The following is a 26,245-nucleotide window of genomic DNA, read 5'->3' on the forward strand; positions in this document are numbered from 1 at the left end:
GACGTACTTATGGATGGAGGCAGATGTGTAGTAAAGGCTGCATGAAAGAGTGAAAGAAACAAATCACCACTCTACTTTGGTCGTCCTACTGGAGCAACAAAAGCACGCATGGTGATGTCGGCATGATTCTCCACCTACTGGTAAAAGCATCATCAGAACATCTGAGTCTCCGCACTGTATCAGCGAACCAGCAACAATGATCAAATACCAGTGCTACTGGTATGCAGTTACAGTGCGAGTTCTCCTCGTATAAATGATACACAGTGTGTCAATTTGGCGCCCACAAGATGGTTATAGATGCCTCAAGCGCACCAGAAGATGGTGAAAAGTACAGCATCGCACTACTGATCCTTTCCATTTAGAGTGTTCTACGAGAACAGGATCTCATGGAAACTTGTATGGGATGCATCATGAGTTAGAGCTGCACGATCCAAAGAGCGATTATTCCACTGACCTAAATGTGATACGAGCATCTTGTGTACAATGAATTAAGAACCATCATCGTTTGAAACAACGCGCGAGAGTATTGTATACTGCGTGATGCGAGTCACGATGTCGGGGTCATGCGTGATGTAGGCTGTGGAATAGGTCGGTGGGATGCTCTGACATGAACAGACAAAGGAGCATAGCCGGGGGATCACTGATGCTCGGTCTGCTTTTAAGGTCAAGACAAATTGATAAGGGCTTAAACACGTGTTGGGACAAATATAGCAGCTGATCGGTCGACCGGTTGCTCACCCGTACATGTTGATTGAAACGACAGTTGAGTTCATTGTAACCATGTACCAAAATGCGAAGTTCCTTACTGGGTGAGCAGCGCACGGAAGTTCAACTATCTCGCCACCATCCTGGACCATTTTGAACTTCGATTGTGCAACGCGCCCCAGAAGCCCCCCGGATTCGACAGCAGATGTCCATAAGCACGTATGCAGCGGTAGATGTTTGGCATCTATGGATATAGATAAGACGTTCGGGGGATCACCCTTGATCAAGCTCGTGCACCTCCATCAACCCTCCATCTCGCATCAGATTTCACTGATATGTACTATTGGCGTGATCACTCATCTATCAGCGTATCCAGTCAAAAGGGGTCTTGCTGACTAGGTACTGGTAGAAAGGTGTCGTTGAGATCCGAACGTCCGGGGTATGCTACTGAATAGCGATTATGAGTGCACTGCACACGAGACACAGGTACGCATTCCATATTCTGTAATGAGGTTGATTCAGCAGCCATCTTGATCGGTGCAAGTCAAGGGAGTCCGCATCTGGAATGATGCTTTGACTCAATATGACCCATTTCCGACGACCGATTTTCGTTCAACTGTCGTGCATCACTGTAGCAGCGTCATGATCAAACTCTTCAATGTGTAACCAGGAGACAACGGACATACCACATGTCACAAACAAAATCAAAGGTATGTCGCGGACCTTATTGATTTATTCCAGACGTCATCATCATACTGAAGTCGCAACGGGTCTATATGCAATCACAGCTGAATTAATGTAACGATAGGATATCATTTGGGATAGAACGAGGTTCAAAATTTACGGACTGGGACGTGAAAATGAAGCGGCTGCAATACAGCGAACTGTCGACTATCGCAATAAAGCGAAGCGACTTCGTCCTAAGGTGGTATTTGCGAAGTAGTGATACTCACCATGACTGCCTTTGGAACCAACTCCGCCCCGGGTGCTGATACTATATCCTGTAGACTGGAAGAAACGTGCGGAGTAGAGGGAGTGCAGCACCATTAACCTGAACGTAGTTCTTACGTATAGGAAGATGGACACAGTACCGGACGCAGATCTGAGCGCTCGATCTACACAGCAATAAGCTGTGAAGCGAACACGAGGATGACGCATGGGACCCACCTCTTGAACGAACGAGTGTCCAACTTCCTCGACTCCCAACCAGACGCCCTCTGATCACCGGGGATTGAGTACTAGGTTCGTCTAGACAGTGCTTCACGTAAGTGATACTCTAGGCTCTTCTGTAGGTTTAAACTCACCACTTGCTTACCAGCGACTTATAAGAACCTCTTGTACATTCTCGAACAACAGCGTAGTAGCTGCTGCATATACAGTCCCGAAGTTGTTTTCTAGGTAAGGGCTGGATTCCTGTAAGTGGACTGTCTCATTAGCCATGGCTGGTGTGCTTCTGACAAGTGATTTACAGACAGAGGATAGGCCCCTGAACTCACCAGGAATTATCACCATTGCCGGATAACACAGTTTGATTCCAAGATCCCAGCAGAAATCATCGTCCCCGTTCTGCCGTAGTTGAGACTCCGAGGGCCGATCATGTCTTCCTCCTCTGGTGAGATGTCAGAGGTAATGCCTCGCCGGATGATGCAAGGTCATACTGACTGGGTACATGGTGTTGTACATCTGCACGGCGGATGTCACATCATCACATGTTCGGCAGACGGCTCACCCCGACTATTGGACATAGAGAACGGTAGGCTCGATACTAACCTGGCTTGTATAACCACGGACAAGTCGAGTGGCGTAGCCAGGCTGGTCGATCTCGGAGAGATTTGGCAGGCGAAGCACGGAGTTTGAAAATGTGCAAGTGCCGGTTATGCCGGTCGAAGTAATAGTGCCACATAGTTACAGTTAACTTTCATTCGCGCACTGCATAGAGTACCGCATCTTTCTCGATTTGCGCTGCAGCACTAAAATTGAAATAGGATCCCACAAATGATACCATTTGCTCCATATTATCCACCACCACTGCAGTATGCTCTGCCGTCTGAATCTTTAGCATGGACAGTGGACCCTCGCAGCCTCGACACAGGAAAAAATTCTCTCTTTGCTGAAAATGCTCTGGCATGCAGATGACAGCTACGGACCTCCTGGTGTATACCATCTCAGACAAACCTAGCATGGCCACTTGGAGGGATGGATTTTTCCGAAGTAATGCACCCGCACAGTTTCAGCTCGGAGGATCACATTTCTTCCTGCCAGTAAAGATACGAGAGCCTTGGGTTGAAATAACTTCGGATGTTTGGTGCCTTTCGAGACGAAATAAAGGTGCGCGAAGGTTTCGAGTACTTGCTGGAACTGTATGGTTGAAAACGTGTTTGTAAAGTCCGTTGGAAGGTTGTCGAGAGCATTCAAAGCAGATATGGACATGAGCAATACGGAATCAATGTTAAAACTCATGATTTGGGCCGGTCATAACATAGAGATGTAGCAATATAGTAGTGTCTATATGATATGATGGACGACGACACGGCGTTGGCACAAACGGCACCTGCAATTTTCAAACTCCGTGCTTCGCCTGCCAAATTTCTCCGAGATCGACCAGTCTGACTATGTCAAGATTTCCCACTCTCAAAGGACGTACGTCAGACTGGTCACGAGTCTAAGAGAATGGCACACAGATAGGCGAGGACTGGTGAGATGAGAATGACACAGAGGTGTGGTCCATGGCATTGTCTTCAAACGGCAAGACAGTCGCAAGTGGATGCTATGATGGGAAAGTGAAGTTACGTCATGTGGACAGGACACACCCGTATTGTGTGTGCATTGTGTTGGAGTAAAAACGGCAATCAAGTGATGAGCGGATTGTTGGATGGGACGGCACTGAGAGTCTGGGATATCAAGCTATATCAAGAGTGGCACAATGGCACTGTCCTGACAATCAAAACTGGGCACAAGTGGGTGCAGTGATATACTCGCCCAGTGCAACAAAAATTGTGATGGGTGGACACAATGAGAATACAGTCAAAATCTGGGGTGGGATGGCACTTGAACCTGTACCACGACCATGGAGGGTTTTTCCCATGCTATATGCAGGCAGGTTGAGTGACTCTCGCTCACAGCAACCCACTGGCCTCAAATATACAAACCTTCCATATGAAAAAGACCTCTTGAACAGACTAAGAATCACCCATGTATATGCACCTGATCCCACCCCTGAAACCAATGAATGTCAAAAACCCAAAAGCCCCCACCCCAACTCAACATCAACAAAAAACATCGACACCCAACACCTCTTCCAACTAAAAACAAGACAAAAATGATAAAAACAACCATGAAACATGTACAACCATAACTCCCAACACCATATATCCCTCGCAAAATGAATCACACCTGAAAAAAAACCATCAGAGATATCAAGTGACACCTAGGTGAACACCTGAAAATACCCCATCAGACTGCATGTAAATTAATGCATGTAAAAATGACTAACATTCATACTGACAAAACTAAACAACCACCAGAATATGTGTACATACCCACTAACCCAACAAGTGAGACAAGCGACACTATGCCCCCTCCCCCAACCTGTAACCGAAGCAATGCCTGAACCCCTAACACCTCACTGACCTCCCCACAACCACATTATTCATGAAAACTAACCATATAGGAAGACACACCTCACAATCCCTGACCAAAACAATACAACCATGCGATACTATGTGAGATAACACTATCCCCATACTGGAAACTAAACAAGGTATATAAACCTCACTGAATCAACACAAATCCCCAACCTCACTGCAGGATATGAAGGACCTCTCAAGTGTTAAAACTGCCAACATCAATGCTCATCCCTCTCCAATGGGAACACACCAACCCCTCTCCAGACCTCCCCGCACAGGTTCACAATTCTACCCACCCAATGTCTTACAAGACGAAGGGGACTGCACAGATGACAACACCTCTACCCCCACCACCCCCTCACCTAAACCTCATACCACCATCTCCCAATTGCCCCCCTCTGAATCTGAAGAGAACACAACTACTCCAACACTCAACTCTCTCATCTTTGAGAAGGACACAATGGTTGAGATGCCCCTTGACACCCTCCACTCATCACCTGCGCAGACTCCTGCACCTGCAGATGATGATGAAATGACAGACCTGATCATTTCCAGCCCACCCCCTACCAAACCTGCTGTATCTACACAGGACTTGGAAGAAGATCTACTCTGAGCTCACCTGGTGGTCACCAAAACTAATCGGTCCATCATTAAGTCTAATGGCACCAACTCCCTCACTGTCATTCCTCAGTTCACCCCTGTCCAAATTGGTGGCTTCCCACACATCCACCTTGCCCATGCAGCCCAACTCTTTGACTACCAAGCAGCCAAGGTCATCATGGCCTGGCTCAAAGTCCCTCACCCGAAAATCTTGGTGAGAGTCTTCGACCATGACGGGAAGAACCCCTCTGTCAAAGGTCCCATTCTTGTAGAACGACTGCAAAAAGCTGTCTTGAACATTGCCCACTTTGTCCATCAAGATGACCAGGATGTGAAGGTGTCACCACCCTGCCCTGATGCCAGCAAAGAAGATGCAGACTTCCCCCTCAGCTTCCTAGTATACAACATCTCTGACGAAACCAAGTCACTCATCCTTAACCAGCACGTTTGGTCCTCACCTGAAATCTCTTTCACTGCGCATCTCTTCAGAGTGAACTCTCCCCCCCTACTCCTCTTCTGCCTGCACAGTTTCTCCACCACAGATACTGCTACAGTCAAGACCACCATCCATGAAGTCTGGTCAGAAGATGTTACCAGATGGGACATCTGTGACATCATGTCCGAAAGCGACATCCCCAAAGAATGTATCCATGCTGCCGTGTGGGACTTCATCAACACCCTATGGGTAGAGCACCTTGATTTTAAGGTTAGTGGAGGCATCCTTCTCCCACGCTACAACATTTTTGCAGTTAGCCCCACCAATAACCCCACAGTATGGACAAAACTCAGAGCATATCTCCACTCTCTCACCTATCCCTCTGAACTCGAGGGAAGTGGTACAGCAGTCAACTTTATGCTGTGCACCCTCTGCCACTCGATTGCCCACCCCCACGGGCTCTGCCCATTCCCAAATGTTCCACTCTGGAACGGGCCCAAGCATAGTACCAACTTGAGACCCAACTTAATGAACCAGAAAGGGAAAGGCAAAGGAAGGAGGTACCCAGGCAATGGTCTCCCTAACTAGCTTCTGCACATACTTACTTCCACAATACCTGACATATCATAGTCTATGTACCCCGCATCCTGTAGTACCCATACCTGAATAAACCCCCCTCCCCAGAACATCTTACTCCTGCGATGTGCACCTGTTCCTGACAACGGCAACAACTCGCAAACTTGAATCTACAGGGCTAGATTCATGCACTCCCAGCCCTCGGCCCAAATTTACTGATTGCAGTAGCAAGACAGGAAAGCCAAGGGTGCCCTGATGGTGCAAGCCAAAAACAGAGGCCTATTTAGGCCAAGGATTAGCCGTGCTGAGGAGCTCAAGTGACCACAAAAAGACTTAGTGAGTACAGGACTCACCTCGTTTAAGTAGCGTGAACATCTATCCACCATGACTGCCTGGGATATGACAGTCCTCATCTCCTTAACAGTCATATAGAAGACGCAGTAAATCGACTACTCAGCAATCTCAAAACATAAATTCACTCTTCGGTTCATTTCCCGGCCTTGGTTCAAGCCTCCTGAGCAGTGGAGGGGGAAGCCCTCAAGCCGCTGGGGCCATCCCAGATGATGCTATGCAGGAGAATGGAGGTGGACTCCCCCACTCTCAAATGCCACACCAGGCAACATTACAATGAGACACCCCTTGCACATCACCAAACAAAAAGAAAACAAGAGCTAACATTCTACTAGCTACCCTAAACATGAAGGGCTGCGCTTCTACACTACTAGGAAACAATAACGAGATATCAAAATGGTCACCTCTCCACCACATCATGAGAGAGAAAAATTGGAATCTTATGCGTCCAAGAAACCCACCTGCTACCTGAACATGAGGCACAGATTGAATCATTGTACTCAAAAAGAATAAAAGTATTGAACTCACAAGACCCTTTCCATCCAGGCAACTCCACAGGAATCGCCTTTGTTATCAACAAAGAAATACTCAACATAGATGACCTAGAAACATATGAGATCATACCAGGGAGAGCCTCAGTACTAAGAATAAGGTGGCATAATGAAACATACCTGACAATAGCCAACATCTACGCCCCAAATAACCATGTGCAACACCCTGATTTCTGGAATGCAATAATAAGACTGTGGCAAGAAAGAAACATACCAAAACCTGACTTCCTTATGGGAGATCAACATAATGGAAGATGCCATAGACTGTGCCCCCACCTGCCTCGACAATGAGCAGGCAATTGAGGCGCTCCAAAACTTAAGATTCCAACTGAATATACAAGACTCCTGGTGAATTAATAATCCAACAATGAGAGAATTCATGTTCTATAGCAATAACAACTCACATTTGTGCCTTGACTGCATCTACTCAGCACCAGCCCATGAACTAAGTATCTACGGGTGGGAATCGAGCACATCAGCAATACCAATGGATCACTGAATGATCCTGGTAAGATATGCACCAATGAATACCCCATTCATGGGGAAAGGCCAATGGTTGTGGCCAATCAGCCTACTAAATGACACGAAGCTATTAACAAAGATTAGCAACATAGGAAAACAAACACAACAAGAAATCATCAACCTACAGCAACACCAGTCAGAGTCAGAGAACCCACAATGAAGTTGGGAAGACTTCAAGTCGAGAATAAGACACAGTGCAAAAATCACTGCAAAAGAACATTTATACAAAATAAGACAATGAGTGAGACAACTCAAAGATGACCTATGCAAAACAACAGAGAACAATGACCTAGACACAAACGAATCAATGCGCCGACAAAAAGCATGGATCGAAAGCGAAATCACGCACCTTGAGAACAAAAGGTTCAAAAACAAACAACAATGAGGCCAGGCAAAGTGGGCAGCCAAGGGCAAAACAATAAGTAAATATTGGTCTAAATTAAACAGCAGTAAGAAGCTGCACGACATCATACACAGACTAAGAATACCTAATCAAAACTGTCTGGCCTTGAGATCTGACCACATGGCAGAAATTGCCCATGACTATCACGAAAATCTGCAAAAAGATAACATGTCAAAACAAGATGAAGTCATAAGATTGATAGAAATAAGAAACACACTAAGTGAAATACCCCAGATGCAGACACTACAAAATGAGAATTCACCACTGCACAACCCGCTGAAAGAGAATCACATCCTCAAAGCACTATATGCCTCAAAGGCAGGCAGCGCAGCCAGCATTGATGGGATACCTTACGAAGTCTGGAAAAGCCTACATGAGAAACATGTAGACAATTAGAAAAATGATGTCCCAAGCTTTAATATAATAAAAACTATTACCATAGTAATCAATGATATACAAAAACACGGAGTGGACGACCAGATGGACTTCTTGCTGGGCTGGATGTGCCCGATTTACAAGAAAAAGGACAGGACTGAGATAGTGAACTATTGCCCAATCACCCTACTGAACACTGATTATAAAATTCTAATGAAAGCGCTGGCAATGCAGCTAGCAAAAGAAATACACTCACTGATCCATGCAGACCAGAGTGGCTTCATACCACGAAGGTCCATCTTTGACCCCATCTGCTTAGCGCAACTCATGATAGACTATGCAGACATCACCAAGGAAAACAGAGTCCTGATTGCACTAGATCAGGAGAAGGTGTATGACAGAATAAAACATGACTACTTACTAGTGTCACTCAAATCCTTCAACCTCCCACAAACCTTCATCAAAACAGTCAAAGTGCTGTACTCCAACACATACACAAAGGTCACCATAAATAGCATCATGAGTACACCCTTCAAAGTCATGAGAGGAGTGCAACAAGGCAACCCCCTCTCGTGCCTCCTCTTCGACCTTGCTATAGAACCCCTAGCATGCACTCTTAGACACTCGAACAAACTAGCAGGATATAATATACCAGGACTCACTGATAAGATCATCATCAACTTATATGCAGATGACACAACAATTTTCTTGAGCAAAACAGACAAATACAGCAACCTGAAGGAAATCCTGTTGAGATGGTGCACCGCATCTGGTGTGAAGTTCAACCTAGAAAAAACAGAAATTATCCCTATAGGATCAAAGACCTACTGAGACCACATACTCCAAACTAGAATACTACACCCTCTTGACCCTCCTCTAGACAATAACATAAGAATCACACCTGATGGACATCCTATTAGATTGCTAGGAGCATGGATAGGCAACAAAACGAATGACTTAACTCCCTGGGAACCAATACTGAATAACATTAATATGGCCTTCAAAAGATGGAAAAATGGCCACCCCACACTTGATGGGAAAAGACTGATAGTACAAATGATGGCAGGAGGAATGATGCAATTCCTTGCGAAAGTGCAGGGCATGCCTAAAAGCATCAAGTCAGCATTAATAAAAATGATAAGAAACTTTATATGGAATGACGCACGTATCTCACCAATAAACCTGGAACAAATGTACAAAACAAAAGAAGAAGGTGGCATAAATCTGCTAGATATAAAATTGAGAAACAAAGCCATAGAAATAGTAAGGGTGAAATCTTACCTAGATCTATCCAAATCCAGACCAACCTGGGCTCTGCTGATGGACCTAATATTAAACAGCATCAGACCACAAACCAATGACAATGAAACTGAAAATACAAACCTCCTACTAACGTTGTGGTCCCCCCCAACAAAAGGCAACAAAGTAAGCTCCCTACCATGAGCAGCACAAACGCTCTTAAAAACTGCTAGAAAACACAACATTAGTTTTGCGCCAATAAAGATCTCAAAAGACATGAAAAAGAAACTACCAGCATGGAACCACATAGGAACCCCTACTAATGCATACCATAAAACAAAAACCAAGTGCCTAAATGAAACGTACACATTAACAAACGTAAAGGATCTCATTAAGATACACAAAAGACTCACCCACATCAACAATGAAGACCAACATTACCTGCAGAAAGACTGCCCCTGCCCAGCATGCCGAAAAGACCGCAGAATAGGTTGCAAAGACCCCCACAAGTGTGCTCAGACCACAAATGAAATTCTCTTTAAAATTGCCCTGAAATTCAACACAAAAACCAAACCTAAAAAGGACGGACTGACACTCACCCAACGAAGGCTAGAGAAAAACCATCAAGCCCACAAGAACAGACAAGGAGAGATCCTCTTTGACCCAACCACCACCATCCGCTCCAACCTCACAGATGGTTTCAGAATCTTCGTGGACCCAGAACATATCTCCCCCACTCCAGCACACAGACTAAGAGCACCAGCGAGAGGCCTAAATCTATTACAAGACCATATTACAATTTTCACCAATGGCTCATGTATCAACAACAGGAAAGAAAACTCACAAAGTGGAGGCAGCATCTGGCTCAGAGAGAACCACCCAAAAAACCTTGCCTTCAGAATCCCAGGGAACAAACACTCTAACCAAATAGCCAAATTATCAGCAATCTTTCTGGCACTACAAAGAACAGAGCCATACATACCTATAACATTCATCACCGACTCCAGATATGCCATCAACTGCCTCACAAAACACCTACCAACCTGAGAAGACACCAGCTGGATAGGAGTAGCAAATAGCAAGTTCATAAAAGCAACTGTGTATCAACTGAGGAAAAGATCAGCCCAAATGTCATTTGAATGGATAAAAGGCCACAATGGCCAAAATGGAAACAAACAAGCAGATAAACTAGTGAAAGAGGGAGCAAACAAACCCTCAGCAGATGAACTAGACTTGCACATCCCAGATGACTTCAACCTACAAGGAGCAAAACTTTCAGCAATCACACAAGCCCTAGCATATAAAGGTATACAAGAACACATACCATTTGCCCCAAGAAGAAAAACCACAAGCAATCTAGATGTCACATGATTCACCATACAAGAACTGACTGGACAACTTGAAACCGACACTTCCATATGGACAGGATGCAGACATGAAGACCTGTCAAAGAAAATAAGACAATTCATATATAAAGCCATGCACGGCACACATAGAATAGGCGAATACTGGACAAACATACCAACTTATGAGCACAGAGCACAATGCACCCACTGCAACACCAACAATGAATCCATGGAACATATCCTAATGGACTGCCCACAAAACGCTAACTCCCTGATCTGGTCCCTGGCCAGATCCACATGGCCCACAAAACATGGAGCTTGGCCCAGGATAAGCCTCGGAACAATACTAGGATGCAGAAACATTAGCCTAACACAACCACAACCAGACAATGAGCAACTACAAGATGTACCGGAAAACCGTCAAAACAAACAGTCCAAGAAAGGCACATCACGGCTACTGAGAATACTTATCTCTGAATCAGCGCACCTCATCTGGGTGCTGAGATGCGAGAAAACGATAAGCAGCACTGACTGTTCCCCGCAAACAATTACAAAGCGTTGGACGTCAATAATCAACAAACGATTACAAATCGATAGACTTACAGCAAGGAAAATTAATCGAACCCAAATATTCCAAAACTTAGTCACAGCGACCTGGACTGACATAATCACGTCCACAGACCCCCTACCCAAGAACTGGGCCATCGCCCTCGAGGTTTTAGTGGGTATCAAGCAACCCAGGCCCTCTCCGAACGAGGCCCCCAGGTAGCCCAGAGCCCCACACACCCCGCATAACGGGAGTGCGTAAGTGCATTTTTCCTCGGACCGAAGCTTCAAGCTCCGCTATAGCGCGTATCTGTAGAACTAGATTTACTCGGTTGCTACAAATATATATCGCTCGTCCAAAATCTGGGGTGCAAAGACGGGCGAGCTGCTTAACACCGTGACGCTCACACACCGTGATCAAGTTTGGAGCTTGGCCCGGAATGGAAAAAAAAAACTTATCTCTGGTTCATATGGCCTCATCAGGATATTCGACACAGCCACCTGGCAATGCCTCCTTGAAAGTGCATCACTCGATCTCACAGCACGTCTATGGAACCTCGACACGAACTTCCAAGTCGGACCACCTCTCAGGCAAGAAAATCCCGCGCGCTGTGCAGCCTTTTCCTTTGATGGAAAAGAGTTAGTTACTGGTTGCGAAAACAGTAACGCGTATATATGGAACATCCATGCCATCCTCGAAGAAGCTGGCCTCGAAGACCTCCAATGTTTACCTGATATAAAGCTTATGGTTCTTCAGTCAAAACTACGCCAATCTCCCCTTCACATATCACAGCTCAGGAGTCATTAATGGATGTACGTGATTTGTTTCTCAGCCTTCCCAATGGTTACAACCTTGATAATTTGTGTAGGCGGATGCTACGCAAGCCGAAGACGATGAACCTTCGCCAGGCTTTTTCAGCGACGTGATAGATGGTCCTTATGTGCGTCATCAGCGTTTTTAAATGACTCCTGTTCTGACCTCTTGGTCTCAGTCCTCCAGAACATACGGTAATTATTACCGTTCCTCTGCCCGCCGTCCCCGCCTTCTTGTACCCTCTTTTGAGACTGCAAATACGCTCTTTGACCGCCTTTTATCGCCTTTCCGCTGTTCTCACCACACTGGCACAGATGATGCAACCGAACTCCAGCAACGCCCAAGGCGGTCCATCTTCTCTCGTGATCCTCGTATCGTTGGGGTTGCCGCAGTCAAGGACAGAGAGGTATGTATTTCTTCGCATGCATTTCCCATCATCGTGGTTTAATGATTGGTGTCCAGGTCATATTTACTGCTCCGCCGCCGCCACGAAGAACACAGCAGCGAACCCAGTCGCAAGGCCAAGGATCGTTCACTATCCCCCCTGTTCCAGGTAATAATCCTACTACACCACGTCCAAGACATCCGCATCCACTACCTGTCCGGCTGTTGGCTCATCTCGTACTTTTTCTCTGCTGCGCATCCCCTCAACATGCCAATGGAAATGGACGACCAACACAACAGCAGCCAGGCCAACCACAAGGTCAATCCCAGGCCCGGACGTCACCATCGCGGACGCAGCTTGTCGTCCCTGCGACACCTGGTGCTCTTGATAGTACTCATACTACCGCGACAGGCGCAATAAGCGTGTAGTCACGGCCCCTTCTATTGCAGACTCGTTTCGTTCCCCTTTCTCTCCTGTGTATCTCCCCCGTATGCATATGGGCATCAACATCATAGCATATAGACACTTATCTTATCTTGGTTCTTTTTTGATCAATGTTTACACCAAGAGTATACGTATCTGATGCCACAACACCCTTAACCTCAGGTCGGTTTTAACGCTATGCCGTGAAGCCTTGATCTCAATGCCAAGCAGTCACTGGAAATATATCTATATCCTGGCTGCAGATGACAATAAGCTAATAAGCAACGTCGAGACTCGATGAAGAGAAAACAAAGTAGCCCGTAGAAGCCCTCCTCTAGCGAGTCAGGGACTCAGGTATTCTTTTCAAGTTCTCCGTCTGAACACCAGGGGAAGGCGGGTTGGTCTAAACAGCCATCAACATTTCATCTTACTAGAGTAAAAGTTCAACGTACGCCAGAGTGAGTATACTTCGTGCGTCAAGTACTCTAGCCTTGCGCTGCTCATATGTTTCGCCAACAAATTGCGGCTCGTCCTTGATCGAAATGATATATCGTGAAATTAAAATAGTGAGAACAGCTGCTCCCTCGGCTTCCGCAAACCTGAATGAATTCAAATGGGTGACCAAGAATAATGAAAACAGGCTCACTTTCTTCCTACACACCCTCTATAACCTATTGGTATGGGCATCTTCAAGCTCGTTCCGAGAAAGATGTTAAGATACTTACCACCACTGAAGGCAAAGAATGCATCTCGGTTCCAGTCACCCAAGAATCGTTCGGGTTTAAACGTGAATGGATCTTCCCAGTACTTAGCTGCAATCATGCGCCAGGTTAGTATTGCGTCTCTTTGCATCTAGCAAGTATCTTACGATTATAGTGAAGCCCAGGCACGTCCAGTGTGAGATCCAACCCTTTAGGCACAACGACTGTTTTCAATGTCCCATTCGCATCTGTGAGAGTGAAGGTCGTATCTTCTGCACTTGTCTTTGGCACAATGCAAACCTGCACCTGAAGTTAACAAGACCGCTTAGAGACATTCGCTCCACCAACATACAGGGGGGAACATTCGCAGTGCTTCGTTGAACACGCTGCCACGATGTCAGCCCGTAACACTTTCAATTTAGAGGCAAACTGACGCAGAAGAGTAGGCTAATGACAGCATATCATCATAAGTCTGTCAAAAACATCGTGAGCCTGGCTGTACAGCTGTCTGTAATTCAAGGGGTCCGTACAGGAATTCTTCCGTCAGGCAGTACGCGTTTGATGTGTTGGTACATTTCTTCTTGCTTATCAGGATGTAAAGCCAATAGTGCGAACGCAAAAGAAAGTGCATGGGCTGTCGTCTGTGAGTTGTCAGCGCGAGGCAAAAGTGTGGAAGGGATGTAGTACCTCGTGTCCCGCAACCAAGAATATGAAGATATTGCCTGTCGGACAATGTTGCCATGTTCTGCTAAATAGTTTGAAATTGTAGCTTACCGATTAATTCGCTATCACTTAGCTTTACTTCACTCTTTGACAAATTGTCACCGTCATTTGCTGACAACAAACTAGATAATAGGTCGTTATTATCTTCGTACTGGGATCCACGTCGTTCATGAATCATCTCCTTAAGGTATTGCTACAAAAGATAGTCATTAAATATGTCAAGTGGTCAGCCACAATTATGGTACATACATGCAATTCATCGAAGGCAAGCCTTGCACGCCTGAAACGTTTAGTAAGTCCCATGGCCCATCTAGGTACTAATAATTTAATGGTGAGGTCCTGTGTCACTGTGCGGAGAGCATCTTTGAGGGTCAGCTGATGTCCAAGTGTGACTACAGTATCCTCTTTCCAAGATATAGGACGACCAAAACCTATAGTGAGTTCTCTATACCGACAGCTTCTTATTGATAATGCTGATCATGCTCACCTGCAGCCCCGATCACGAACAGAGCGATCTAGTGATCCGAATGAAATTAAAGAAGTGCAGAAGTGGCATCAAGAGCTCTTACTGGAAAAGTCAAATCTACAGAGTGATCGACAACCACTTCTTCTTGTCCAGCCCACATTGTATCAAAAAGATCAAGCATGATCTGTATCGTTGCATCCCAGACCAGTCTATTATTCCTCTTCAAGTTGTAAGTTAGGACAGCTCCATTATACGCATGGACATCAGTTACTCACTTCTGAAAACGCAGGTGCAACAATCTTGCGGTAACGCTTCCACTCGTTGCCTTCGGAAACAATGATATTTTCACCAAAGAATGTTAATATGGTGTATTTGCCAAGAGGTTTTGGGAAGCGTTCTCCACGAGACCAAACAATGTCCTTGAAACGATTAGTCAATTTGTCAGGCTTTCAAGGTCGAAACAGGCGGACATACTTTAATCACATTGACGTCCGCTATCAACAATGATCCCACTGCTTTCGGCCACCATGCCGCCTGAAACCATTGGCTTCTGATGCACCACGGTATTACAAGCAACTTACAGTGGAAATTATATCGAGGCCCTTCTCCGCGAAGGCTTGAGAAATTTACGTTGACCATGGAAAATGAACCAACACGAAAAACATTCAACGTACGGCCATGCTTCGACAGCCAAGAATGATCATGACCTAAGGTCAACAAGGGGATCGGGGGAAACAAGTTTCCGAGCACAGTTGAGGAACCAAGAATTGTTCTGTATCCTGGAAGATGACTATGCAGAATAATTAGTTCTATGTAAGCAATTCAATAAAGCTGGCTAACTCACTGAATGCTTGCCAATAGTCGACGGAAATCCACGAAGAGCTGCAATGCGTGTAGTGCAGCTACCGAACCCACCAATATTGAAAGGGTCTCCAACGACAGACCAGTGACAATCATGCTTGCAGGGGGTTGGAAATGGAGATGTAGTGAGCACACAACGGGCTATTCCGCTCACTTGCAGCTCCATCATATACACAGGATGCTCAACCAATTTCAAATCCTGTTATTTTTGGACTATCGTTATTATCGCGGGTAAATCGCTGGGCAGCTCAGACCATACTCTCTTCCGACGGATGACAAGCATCATTGTGGAAGTCTGAATAGATCCTGTGATATATCAAGGCAAGTTGAGAACTGCAGGCACTTGGGCAAATGCCGCCGGGACATATGGATCAATTCTGTCGACAGGTGTGTGTGCCAGGATCAAGAGTTCGAGTGACCCATAAAAGGACAGTAGGTTTTCTGCTGGCTGAACTCGTGGCTACTGTCTATAGGATACCATTTCCGCAATACAAGCTCTAGTTGATACGATGATGGATTCGAGGATCGCATTGACGTCTCTCAAAGACCGTGTCGATGCTCCGGTCGTGCGAAACGAAACACGAAGGTTTCAATGAGATGTAAATGTCTGATGGAGATGTGCATTTGACAGGGAAGGATGATGGTAACACCAACCATACATCCTTCAACTGCTCGATGTGAACGGGGACTTCTTTAGAAAACAAACAAGTCCATCCTGGAGATAGGCGCTGCCCCATAACCTGCAAACGTGCTGGAAGAGTTGATGACATCGAGTTCAAAACAAACCAGATGAGACGTGCAGAGTGGGTAGAGAGTGCAGCACCTTGTGGAATGTGTGTCACAACCATCGATGCAGTCCTTACGTATAGGAGGATGCACATAGCAGCGGTCGCAGACTTGAGCGCTGAGGCGTTTGATCTACACAGCAATAAGCTGTGAAATTAACACGAGGATGACGCATGGGACGCACCTTAAAGACGCTTGAACGAACGGGTGCTCAACTTCCTCGACTACCAACCAGACACCCTCCAAGTCTGATCGCTGGTGATTGAGGGTTCGTTTAAACGGTGCTGCTCGTAAGTGATACTCTAGGCTTTTTTGCAGGATTCAGCTGACAACATGTTTACCAGCAACTTCAGATACTCGCAAAGATCTCTTGCACATTCTAATTTCTCAAATAACGGCGTAGAACCTCCTCCATAGACAGTCCCGGAGTTAGCTTCTGGGTGGGGACTATATCCTGTAAGTGGGCTGTCTTGTTAAAAATGGCTTATGTACCCTGACAAGAATCAAAGGTAAAGAAGATAGGCCCCCAGACTCACCAGCAATCGTGTCGCTTCCGGATAACCCAGTCTGATTCGCAGACTCCTTTCGCATACATAGTCCCCAATCTGCCGTAGTTGAGACACTGAACTCTGATCATGTCATCTTCCACCAGTGAGATGCCAGCGATCACGCCACATCTAACGTTTCGAGGCCATACTAATAAAGTACACGGTGTCGTCCACCTGCCTGGCGGACGACGGATCATTACATGTTCGTTGGACGGCTCACTCCGACTATGGGACTTAGAGAGCGGTACACAGATAGGTGAGGACTGGCGAGATGATGATAACGCAGGAGAGTGGTCCATAGCATTGTCTCCAAATGGCAAGACAATTGCAAGTGTAAGTAACGACAGGAAAGTGAAGTTATGGGACGTCGAGACGAGGAAGGTTATCACCAAATGGGCAGGACACACCGATCTTGTGGGTGCATTGTGCTGGAGTGCGGATGGTAATCAGGTGCTGAGCGGATCCTGGGATGGAACGGCAAGAGTCTGGAATGTCGAGAGTGACAAACCTATCATGACGATCAAAACCGGGCATGAGTGGGTAAACGCGGTGATTTACTCACCTGATACAACAAAAATCGCAACGGGCGGATGGGACGAAAATGCAGTCAAAATCTGGGATGCAAAGACGGGCGAGTTGTTCAAGAGGCTCGAACACCATAATCAAGTTTGGAGCTTGACTTGGACCTCAGACGAAAAGAAACTTATCACAGGTTCATATGGCCTGATTAGGATATTCGACACAGCCACTTGGAAGCAGATCGCTGTCCTTGAGGGTCATACATCCCTTGTCTACAGCATCACCCTGTCTGGGAATGAACGCCTCCTTGCAAGTGCATCTGCCGATAAAACAGGGCGTCTATGGAATCTTGACACCAACCTTCCAGTCGGACCGCCCCTCCAGCACAAGGATAAATTGGAGTGCGCAACCCTTTCCCCTGATGGAAAGGTGTTGATCACTGGCTGCCACAACAAAAACGCGTACACATGGGACATTCATGCTATCCTCAAAGAAGCTGGGCTCGAAGATCTCCTTGAACCTTTATCTGATGTAAATTTCACGGTTCTTCAGTCAAACCTATGCTAATCTCCCCCTCGCAGGTTGCAGCTCGAGAGTCGTTAATGGACGTACGTGATTTACTTTTCAACCTTCCCAATGGTTATAACCTTGATATTTTATGCAGGTGGATGCTACGCAGGCTGAGGATGATGAACTTTCGCCAGGCTTTTTCAACGACGTGACGTATGGTGCTCAGGTGTGTCATCAGCGTTTTTAATTGGTCCCTGTTCTGACCTCTTGATCTCAGCCCTCCAGAATGCATGGTAACTATCATCGTTCCTCTGCCTTCCATTCCCGCCCTCTCCCATCTTCTTTGGGAAGTGCGAGTGCGCTCCTTGGTCGCCTCTGGTTGCCTTTCCGCCACTCTTACCGCAAGACTGGTGATGCAACCGAACTCCAGCAACGCCCAAGGCGGTCCTTTATCCCTCGTGGTCCTTGTATCGTCGAAGTCGCTGCAGTCAAAGACAGAGAGGTATACATTTCTTTGCGTGCATTTCCAATCACCGTGGTTTAATGATTTCTGTCCAGGTTATATTTACCGCTCCACCGCCGCCACAAAAAACACAACAGCAAACCCAATCACACACCCAGGGGTCGTCTACGACACAGCCCGCTCCAGATACTAATCCTATTACATCACGTCCAAGACATCCCTATTCGCTGCCCGTCCGGTTGTTGGCTCACCTCGTGCTTTTTCTCTGCTGCGCATCTCAACACGCCGACGCCAATACGCAATCAACACAACAGCAGCAAGGCCAACCGCAAGATCAATCCCATTCTCAGGCGTCTTCATCACAACCTCAGCCTGCCGCCCCCTCGACATCCGCAACACCTATTGCTCTTGATACTCGTAGTACCACTCCAGTCGGGGCAAGCGTGTAGCCATGGGTCCATTGCAGATTAGTCTCGTTCTTTTTTTCTGTTGTGCATCTCCTCACATGCAGATGATTAATACTACAGCATATGGACAGTTATCTCCTCTTTGCATCTGGTTCGTTTGTAATTATTATCGTCTCACTGTTCATGCAGAGTGTCTATTTCAGTTCACAACCTCCTCAATCTCGCCTTAGCTTCAACACTATGCCGTGAAGCCTTGATTTTTATCTCAAGCAGTCGCTAGAAACTGTCCTGGCCGCAAATTATGTTGCTGCATGTCTTGTTCACTACTCTTCCCGTGTATATCTATCCCTCAGGTACCTGATGGCAAGTATGTACATCCTGCCTTGGACTTGACCGATCGCACAACTGTACATGTGCACTCTCCCATCCGCATCCACAGAACTGATACACACTCAAGCTCCTGGTTAGTCTTCCAGGTGACGTTGTAGAATTGAGCCTCTGACGAGCAAGACGTTTCCATTCAATGATGAAAGGTCCGGTGGCCAAGGCCAAATATAAATTGCAGAGAAGAAAGATGGAACCCAAAAACTACACGACATACTGTCTGGACACATTTACGAGATTGCTCGTGAGATTGGGAATCTGAGAAACAAGCGATAGGCGCTGGCGCAAACTCGTGTTCTTGATGTGTGCTAATTGGACGCTGGACCACTCTAATCCACGCAAGAGATTGAGAAAGAGCTGATCGTATTATTGGGAAATGAACGTGTGTAGGACTGCTTGCTAGACTTGGTATTCTTTGACGGGAGGCCATCTTGGCCTTCGAAAGGGAGTTGAGCAAGCACGTAGATCGTCACGGTCGATATCGTTATGGGGTGATGTGACAAGTTTTCACCTGCATTCGGCAGAGAAACTGGACACGATATATGCTATTCAACCTGGACTCAGTGTAATACTTGAATGGCCATCAGTATTCAACAACGCCTCAAAGTACAGTTCCACAAAAAAGGTGAAACAACAGCACTGGTACTCACTGGATGTACTTGGTAGTAAACAATAAAGCCCTGGGTGACGACATGCTGTACAGCATGCAAGCATCCGGAAATGTTAGCACTGGAGTTCGAACATGGGCTGGAAGAAATATGCGGAGTGAAGAAAAAGTGATGCACGAGTTGTTGAATGCTTGTTATAGATATCAATGTAGTTCGTCCAATGATAAAAGGCCCGGTGACCGAGGTCAAATGTAAATCGCAAACGATTGGGCAACAACAAATCATTTGATATGTTGACGTGATGTCTGATAATTGACGCAATAGGAAACGGAATATAAGATCGTTTCGTGAAATTGGGCTAGACACGATCTGAGAAACGAGCGATAAACGTCGGCGCAGACCTGTGTGCTTGACATGTACCCTAATTGGGCCGCTGGACCTCTGTAATCCGCTAAAGAGATCGAGAAAGTGTTGATCATGATTTTAATTCACTGGGAAATGAGCTGCTTGCGAAAGTCGGACTTGGTGATGAGTATTCTCTGATGGGAGGTCATTTTGGCCTTCGAAAGAGGGTTAAGCAAGCACGTAGATTGTCGTGGTCGATGCGCTGATGTGATACGTTTTCACTTAAATTCGGCAGAGAAACCGGACAAACTATTTGCTATTCAACCTGGACTCAGTGTAACATTTGAACCGTTATCAGCGTCCAGTCACGCCTCAAAGTACAAAAAAGCGGTGAAATGACAGCACTCACTGGATGGTAGGCGACCATAGAATTAGTGGAACAGTGTTAGGTGGTAGGGAAAGCAGTGAAGTGCCATATTTTTAAAGATATGCATGCATCATACCGTATCGTCATAATATCCATGGTGACCACGCGCAGAGCATGCGACAATGCAGGATTAGCAAGTGGAGGTGGATATCAGTTTACTCTTCTTCCTCCTCTTCCTCCTCCTCTTCGCCTTCCTCCTCTTCATCCTCCTCCTCCTTGGCAGCCTCGACGACAGCAGTTGCAATACGGTCCAAATCCCGCTGGCCGTCTTGGCTTATCCGTCGTCCACCATTGTCGGTCTGCTCCAAGACACCGATCTTCTCTAGCGATTGACAGACTTTTCTTTGGACGGAGGCAGAGGAGTCGGCGTGGTGTGATGGGCGGTTGCCGCGTCTGTTGCGGCCACCATGGAGTTTTGTCAACGCACCAATACCGACGTCTTTACGGAGGTAGATGTGTCGTGCAACAGCAGCTGATGATGATCGCTCTTTAAATTTGTTCCCTGATCAAGGGTACTGAACGCAACGCACCTGCACGGACGTAGTACCAGTCTGGATCATAAGGTGCGAGTTCCTTGAAAGACCCGGTTTTAACAATGTCGACCCATGTAGGGACCTCAAGCTTCCCCGACCGCTTAAGATGGGAAGCATATGCAACAATGAAAGCCTCGGCGCTGCAAGTGACATCCACGCTTAATTCATGGGTCGATTTGATATAAGTTAATGGCATACCTAATATCTCTCACTCCTGGCATATTGGATAGTGGGAAAGACGACCGTGAATAACCTTGAGGAAAGTAACGCGGAACGTTTCGCGCGACGGTTGGCGGTTTGTGTACGACTCTGGGAATTAGAGTTCAGTACTGAGTTCAAATTCAGCCACCGCTGTGCAGTTTTGAGATTAGTCAGCAAGTCTGCTGCATTCGCGTCTACGATGAGAAACACTCGAATCAACTTTCAGCTAGACTCGACACATTGATCATGATGGATGATGGTCGATATCGATAGAAGGTCGACAGAAGATTGAAGATTGAGCAGCTCGCTATCCAACGACATGATTTGCCATTATTTTCATCGCAGAAGATGATCAATGTAGGCGTGTCGCTCGCAAATCGAATATTTCTGCACACATTTGGGTGCACGTTGCGTTCAAGTGCAGGCAAGGATATTTGAGCCTCATCTGATCTGACTGGCAGGTTTTTACACGCGCCTCATCGACTACCACGACTTCAAGCTTCTGCTTATGTAAACTGGATATATCGTGCGGTTTCTCATCTGATGCTGTGCACTCACGGTACCATGATCATATCCACTGTTAACAAGGATACTCACAGTTTCCCTCCTTTTCCATCCTTGCCTCCAGAATTACTCATCGAGATCTTTTCAACTTGCAGCCTCACAGGTGACTGGCACATCCCCCTCACGCTATCCAAAGTCTGCTGTTTATGGAGAGACTTGATCATATCGTCACCCTGCATATGGCAGATGATCGTCATACTAGACTCAAGGCGCACTATGTCCTCCATCCGTACTCAGGCAGAGCTATGGATCGCTCGCTCTTCGCCTCTTCCATTCAATGTAGTCCTCAAGCTAACAGATTTCGAGCGACTGCTACCCATCGTGTCGTGCTTCCTCCCTAATCTCGCCCGTTGGATGCGCTGCACTATCACTTATGATGGAAGAACTATCGATACATCCTTATCGGACCTCACCCTGTCCTCGCCTCGTCACATACCACATCATCTCGATATTATTCTTAAGACTCCCTTCGAGGACGTGGCAGGCGATGATGGAGATGATATCATATTTTTCCCCTACGGAAGCACGACATACCGTCACATATCCATGAAAGTAGCAACAACCAAACTGCCCTATGCAGAAATGGTCAACCCCTTAGTATTCACATCACTCGACATCTCAGAGACGGCATTCGAATACTCCGTCCGATCACCAGACCTCCTTCGTTTTCTTGCCCATTGCCCGAACTTGGAGCATTTATACTTTCACGGTTTGTCCAATGATGAAGGCACTCTTGACGCGTCACCCCCTGCTATCGCCCTTCCGCGATTACACACGCTCCTCCTAAACGAGATTTGCAATCAGCGTAGCATCCTCTCGCATCTCTATCTCCCTGCATTGCGAGAGCTTTATCTGCATCACATGAACGTAGAATACCAACCCGAGCCATACCACGTCCCTGAAGAAGGTGATAGCGATGACGAGGCCAATGACTTTTCCCAGTCCCCACACAGCGACCTCCACACTGGCATGGGTATCCGCAAACTCTTGTCGCGCTCACGTCCCCCGCTCGAGATCCTAGACATGGATTTATCAGATATGCGTACCAAAGACTTCCGCTGGGTCTTTGATAAGCTGCCCGACCTGAAACAGTTCTCTATCGTTGGGTCTGATATGTCGGATTCGGTGGTTGCGCTGTTCGTGCCTTTTGCTGTTGAAAATGGAGATGGGCAGGACGGGGGGCAGATGAGTGTGCGACTGCCCAAGCTATCTGTTCTCAAGATGTACAGCTGTCAACAGCTCTCGGGGGATGCGCTGGTGAAAGCCTTGAGCGCACGTGTCCACTACACAGATCATGCAACGCCAGATGCTACGCTAGCGACGGTGGTCATTTCAAGCTGCAATAACTTTACTGCGAGTCATGCTCAAGAGTTGTCCTGGGATTTGCACGATCGTCTGCATGTGTCGTAATGCTGTCATTGATTGGGAATAACATTGTTAGGGATTTTTTAAGGACACACCCTCTCGATGCACATAGATGTATTTATAATGTATTTGCTCTGTTCTGTATTACTAGTACTTAAGTTACGAGTATCGGAATGAGTTTCGACCTTTCCTTGGTCGAAGCAATGATATAGAATGAACCACTGACAATATTAAGATTTCTTCTGTTATGGTCTAACTTGGGGAGGCTAGTCGAACCAGGCACAAAGGGCACCCCGCCCTAGTCATGTGGCCAGCGTCTCGTTCCTATATCACTGTAAGTATGAACATACGTCTCGACAAAGCACCTCACCTAACAGGAAAGACAATATGCTGTCTCTCCGCCGACTCCCTCAACAGACGTCGGACATCCGCAACGTTCTCGTAGTTGGCCCTCCACACATTATCTCCATCGCGCTCACCCCAATGGAAAGTATGAAATGTATCCACCTCGTATCCCTCCTTCCACTTCTGCCTCACAAAAGACGCATTGTACGGCGGCTGATATATCCACCACTGTCATCCCAATCAGTCGGCACACACATTACAAAAAGTAAAAGCACGCCAAGTCTCACATGGTCCACAAAGAGAATCGGCTCATGGGGAGGCGCGACCAAGTGCAGCGTTGTAGGCGTAGCAATCTCAAGGAAGCAAGTCGTTTCAAGGAACAGGCCCAATACTTCCGTGAATATCCTGCGGTGCCGCCCTGGGATGTACATCGTATCTGCAGAGCCTCCGATAAGGCGCGTTTCACCATTGGTGAATGCAGCAAGGCGTTCTCTCAAGTGCACGGGTACTTTCTGGAAAGCTTCCATGCAAACTCCGACTCCCACATGTGGATCGCTATAGATGTGCGATAGCTATCAGATAAGCGCAGGGAAACACCTTGTAAATCAACTCACCCCCACCTGCAATAGGTAATCAGAAATATCAATGAGAGTTTATCAGAATATCACGTACCACCAGTCGGGTCCCCATCCCCTCCAGGTTTCCGTGAGATTGATGGACGTATCCGGGGATACGTTGACAGGAGGAGCATGCAAGCCAAGGCTGAGGTTATTATCCTGTGCAGGGTTAAAAACAGGCAGGCCCCATGGCGAATGGTACCAAAAAAGTTTTTGGTCAAACTTTTCCAATCGCGGAATATTCAGCAGCGTGTCAAACGGCACCCATAGGTAGCCATCATAACAGTCTTGCTCCTGGAGAGCAGTGTACAGCATATGATGAGCCATCTATGTGACTGATAAGTACCAGGCATGTGAATGAAAATGCTTGGAGTACACACGCGCCCTGCCATCTTATAATATGATGGATCAGTTAAATCCTCATCAGAGTGGTAGGAGTCTACAAAGACATCGTAGGAGTGATCAAAGCCAGAGTCCTCGCGAGAAGCGGGTCCAATATAGAGAATCTAGCATCAGGTATGTGAACCTGTTCAGAAGACTTGGTCGCGCAGCACTCACATTTGGAAAATAATCAGAGTATACTTCTCGGTGGTAATCTAGGTTGGCACCGTAACGAGCGTGGCTGAAGAAGACTACTAGCAGGATGTTATCGAAGCGGTTATAATTTTCCAGTGTATTCCTAAGCGAATGAGACGATAAAGGCCGGCGGCGACAAGCGCCTAGCTTGGACTCCCAGGTGAAGCCCCACTGCGGGCTTGAGGCGCGTGGGGTCCACACGTTCTCATGGGTCATTGCGAATGATACAAGAAGCATATATCCAACCAATACCACCGCAAATACGACCGGGTACCGACTCGGAGGCTAGGTTTTTTATATCAGCTCAAGAGTAAGTCTTCTATGGAGTTGGCTTACCCGAACCATGCATTCAGATCCAACATCTTCCTCCGTGGTCTGTTTTATGCTGGAGACATATACGCCCGCTGCTATTAATGCGAAAAGACATCCTGTGAGTACACCTGGCTCGCTGAGGAAACCTGCAGTTAGCGAGAAGAGGACAACGGTCGAGGCGAATATGGTCATGATGCTTTCTAGAATGACATCGTAATCTACTGGCCTAAGCACGAGACACACGTGCGACACAAAATACTCACAGTATATGACATAGAGTGCCGAGATGTCTCGACCGGCCTCCGATAGACATGACAGAGCCAGTGCGATCAGATCCGCGTGCGATCTAAAACTATGACTTCCAGTACTAAGGAAGGCTACGCTGAAAATATAGAGCGATAAATGGGCAAGACAGCCGACAGTGAAGATGAGCAGGTTGATAGCATCGAAAAATGACGGATGGTGTGATTTGTAGACCTGTGTGTACAGCGGGCTCTACCCTGAACTTTAGTCCAAGTGTGAGATTTTATGACTTACTATATCAACCAGGGTGTCAGAAAACGAGATGCTGAGCGCAGAGGCAAGTAACGAGAGATCTGGCAAGTCACTCGAGTGGCTAATGAGACCGCTCTGAATAAAATTAGAGTGGTTCGACTGCTGGCAGTAGTTGCCCTACCCGAACGATGAATACCCCACAAAACTAAGTCTTATCAGCATTCAGGAAGCTCGCAATCTAACCAGTTTCCTGGAATTGTATACCTGTAGAAGAGCAGCATACCACAGTTGTGGAGTGTATGTTCTGCAAAAGAACACACGCAGCACAAATAGCGAACCGAGACTCGCCGCGGGGATTACAAGGTATGGCGCGAGTGGATCGGTGAATTCTCTGCTTTTATAAATCTATGAGAAATATGAAGTAGTTGTTTCCCTGGGATGAAAGAAGCGGCGGACATACCACATAGGCCCGAATCGCGCACAGCGTGGAAATGACAAGAATGGACAAACTCGAGCGCCCGCTACTAAGGCTCGACCAGTCAGGCCTTAACCGAGGATATATTTGTGCCAGCTCATTGAGCCGGATCCTGG

At 46.7% G+C, this 26,245-nt stretch overlaps 9 protein-coding genes across 9 annotated transcripts; 4 read left to right on the forward strand and 5 right to left on the reverse strand.

Moving 5' to 3' along the window:
- Nucleotides 1-2,712: 2,712 nt before the first annotated feature.
- On the reverse strand, nucleotides 2,713-3,212 carry BJ212DRAFT_1328783 (uncharacterized protein). Its single transcript, XM_041334672.1, has one exon. The coding sequence runs from the start codon at nucleotides 3,163-3,165 to the stop codon at nucleotides 2,881-2,883; it is 285 nt and encodes a 94-aa protein (XP_041196951.1). The 5' UTR covers nucleotides 3,166-3,212; the 3' UTR covers nucleotides 2,713-2,880.
- Nucleotides 3,213-4,515: 1,303 nt separating this feature from the next.
- On the forward strand, nucleotides 4,516-5,955 carry BJ212DRAFT_1476969 (uncharacterized protein; the record flags this gene model as incomplete). Its single annotated transcript, XM_041339467.1, has 2 exons — nucleotides 4,516-4,908; nucleotides 4,987-5,955. The coding sequence occupies 2 exons, from the start codon at nucleotides 4,516-4,518 to the stop codon at nucleotides 5,953-5,955; spliced, it is 1,362 nt and encodes a 453-aa protein (XP_041196952.1).
- A 3,699-nt stretch (nucleotides 5,956-9,654) lies between these two features.
- On the forward strand, nucleotides 9,655-10,431 carry BJ212DRAFT_1263021 (uncharacterized protein; the record flags this gene model as incomplete). The annotated part of the gene is made up of 1 exon (XM_041330314.1): nucleotides 9,655-10,431. A coding segment is annotated over one exon (777 nt), but the record flags the coding sequence as incomplete, so codon positions are not given.
- A 265-nt stretch (nucleotides 10,432-10,696) lies between these two features.
- On the forward strand, nucleotides 10,697-11,706 carry BJ212DRAFT_1328785 (uncharacterized protein). The gene is made up of 4 exons (XM_041334673.1): nucleotides 10,697-10,827; nucleotides 10,907-11,076; nucleotides 11,141-11,261; nucleotides 11,334-11,706. The coding sequence occupies exons 2-4, from the start codon at nucleotides 11,028-11,030 to the stop codon at nucleotides 11,497-11,499; spliced, it is 336 nt and encodes a 111-aa protein (XP_041196954.1). The 5' UTR covers nucleotides 10,697-10,827; nucleotides 10,907-11,027; the 3' UTR covers nucleotides 11,500-11,706.
- A 1,417-nt stretch (nucleotides 11,707-13,123) lies between these two features.
- On the reverse strand, nucleotides 13,124-15,800 carry BJ212DRAFT_1456142 (cytochrome P450). The gene is made up of 17 exons (XM_041338868.1): nucleotides 15,633-15,800; nucleotides 15,463-15,578; nucleotides 15,370-15,404; nucleotides 15,263-15,322; nucleotides 15,064-15,207; nucleotides 14,892-15,008; nucleotides 14,810-14,837; nucleotides 14,572-14,753; nucleotides 14,374-14,515; nucleotides 14,287-14,321; nucleotides 14,130-14,240; nucleotides 14,034-14,071; nucleotides 13,952-13,985; nucleotides 13,767-13,899; nucleotides 13,545-13,710; nucleotides 13,351-13,497; nucleotides 13,124-13,301 (listed from the first exon to the last, which is right to left on the reverse strand). Exons 1-17 carry the CDS (start codon nucleotides 15,743-15,745, stop codon nucleotides 13,262-13,264), a joined length of 1,641 nt encoding a protein of 546 aa, XP_041196955.1. The 5' UTR covers nucleotides 15,746-15,800; the 3' UTR covers nucleotides 13,124-13,261.
- A 182-nt stretch (nucleotides 15,801-15,982) lies between these two features.
- On the reverse strand, nucleotides 15,983-16,785 carry BJ212DRAFT_811691 (uncharacterized protein). The gene is made up of 2 exons (XM_041344119.1): nucleotides 16,620-16,785; nucleotides 15,983-16,567 (listed from the first exon to the last, which is right to left on the reverse strand). Exon 2 carries the CDS (start codon nucleotides 16,528-16,530, stop codon nucleotides 16,147-16,149), a length of 384 nt encoding a protein of 127 aa, XP_041196956.1. The 5' UTR covers nucleotides 16,531-16,567; nucleotides 16,620-16,785; the 3' UTR covers nucleotides 15,983-16,146.
- A 3,730-nt stretch (nucleotides 16,786-20,515) lies between these two features.
- On the reverse strand, nucleotides 20,516-21,574 carry BJ212DRAFT_1328818 (ribosomal protein S19e). Its single transcript, XM_041334674.1, has 3 exons — nucleotides 21,378-21,574; nucleotides 21,177-21,319; nucleotides 20,516-21,118 (listed from the first exon to the last, which is right to left on the reverse strand). The coding sequence occupies exons 1-3, from the start codon at nucleotides 21,398-21,400 to the stop codon at nucleotides 20,802-20,804; spliced, it is 483 nt and encodes a 160-aa protein (XP_041196957.1). The 5' UTR covers nucleotides 21,401-21,574; the 3' UTR covers nucleotides 20,516-20,801.
- Nucleotides 21,575-21,944: 370 nt separating this feature from the next.
- Nucleotides 21,945-23,354, forward strand: BJ212DRAFT_1444885 (uncharacterized protein; the record flags this gene model as incomplete). Its single annotated transcript, XM_041338024.1, has 1 exon — nucleotides 21,945-23,354. The coding sequence occupies one exon, from the start codon at nucleotides 21,945-21,947 to the stop codon at nucleotides 23,352-23,354; it is 1,410 nt and encodes a 469-aa protein (XP_041196958.1).
- A 321-nt stretch (nucleotides 23,355-23,675) lies between these two features.
- On the reverse strand, nucleotides 23,676-25,063 carry BJ212DRAFT_1263471 (uncharacterized protein; the record flags this gene model as incomplete). Its single annotated transcript, XM_041330348.1, has 5 exons — nucleotides 23,676-23,882; nucleotides 23,942-24,226; nucleotides 24,323-24,598; nucleotides 24,652-24,777; nucleotides 24,830-25,063. The coding sequence occupies 5 exons, from the start codon at nucleotides 25,061-25,063 to the stop codon at nucleotides 23,676-23,678; spliced, it is 1,128 nt and encodes a 375-aa protein (XP_041196959.1).
- Nucleotides 25,064-26,245: the final 1,182 nt, after the last annotated feature.

Source organism: Suillus subaureus, assembly GCF_016647635.1.
Source record: "Suillus subaureus strain MN1 chromosome Unknown BJ212scaffold_5, whole genome shotgun sequence".
In the NCBI taxonomy this organism is placed as follows: Eukaryota; Fungi; Basidiomycota; class Agaricomycetes; order Boletales; family Suillaceae; genus Suillus; species Suillus subaureus.

Bases quoted from the DNA above. Each gene is read 5' to 3' on its own strand.
- BJ212DRAFT_1328783 (XM_041334672.1), bottom strand. From the start codon at position 3,165: ATGAGTTTTAACATTGATTCCGTATTGCTCATGTCCATATCTGCTTTG.
- BJ212DRAFT_1328785 (XM_041334673.1), top strand. From the start codon at position 11,028: ATGGCCCACAAAACATGGAGCTTGGCCCAGGATAAGCCTCGGAACAAT. The intron at 11,077-11,140 runs CTAGGATGCAGA...TACAAGATGTAC, and splicing joins GGATAAGCCTCGGAACAATA to CGGAAAACCGTCAAAACAAA. The intron at 11,262-11,333 runs CTGTTCCCCGCA...CGATAGACTTAC, and splicing joins AAAACGATAAGCAGCACTGA to AGCAAGGAAAATTAATCGAA.
- BJ212DRAFT_1456142 (XM_041338868.1), bottom strand. From the start codon at position 15,745: ATGATTGTCACTGGTCTGTCGTTGGAGACCCTTTCAATATTGGTGGGT. The intron at 13,498-13,544 runs GTGAGCCTGTTT...GAATTCATTCAG, and splicing joins AGAGGGTGTGTAGGAAGAAA to GTTTGCGGAAGCCGAGGGAG. The intron at 13,302-13,350 runs GTACGTTGAACT...ATGGCTGTTTAG, and splicing joins CGAAGTATACTCACTCTGGC to ACCAACCCGCCTTCCCCTGG.
- BJ212DRAFT_811691 (XM_041344119.1), bottom strand. From the start codon at position 16,530: ATGTGCATCCTCCTATACGTAAGGACTGCATCGATGGTTGTGACACAC.
- BJ212DRAFT_1328818 (XM_041334674.1), bottom strand. From the start codon at position 21,400: ATGCCAGGAGTGAGAGATATTAG. The intron at 21,320-21,377 runs GTATGCCATTAA...TGTCACTTGCAG, and splicing joins CCAGGAGTGAGAGATATTAG to CGCCGAGGCTTTCATTGTTG. The intron at 21,119-21,176 runs GTGCGTTGCGTT...GATCATCATCAG, and splicing joins CTGGTACTACGTCCGTGCAG to CTGCTGTTGCACGACACATC.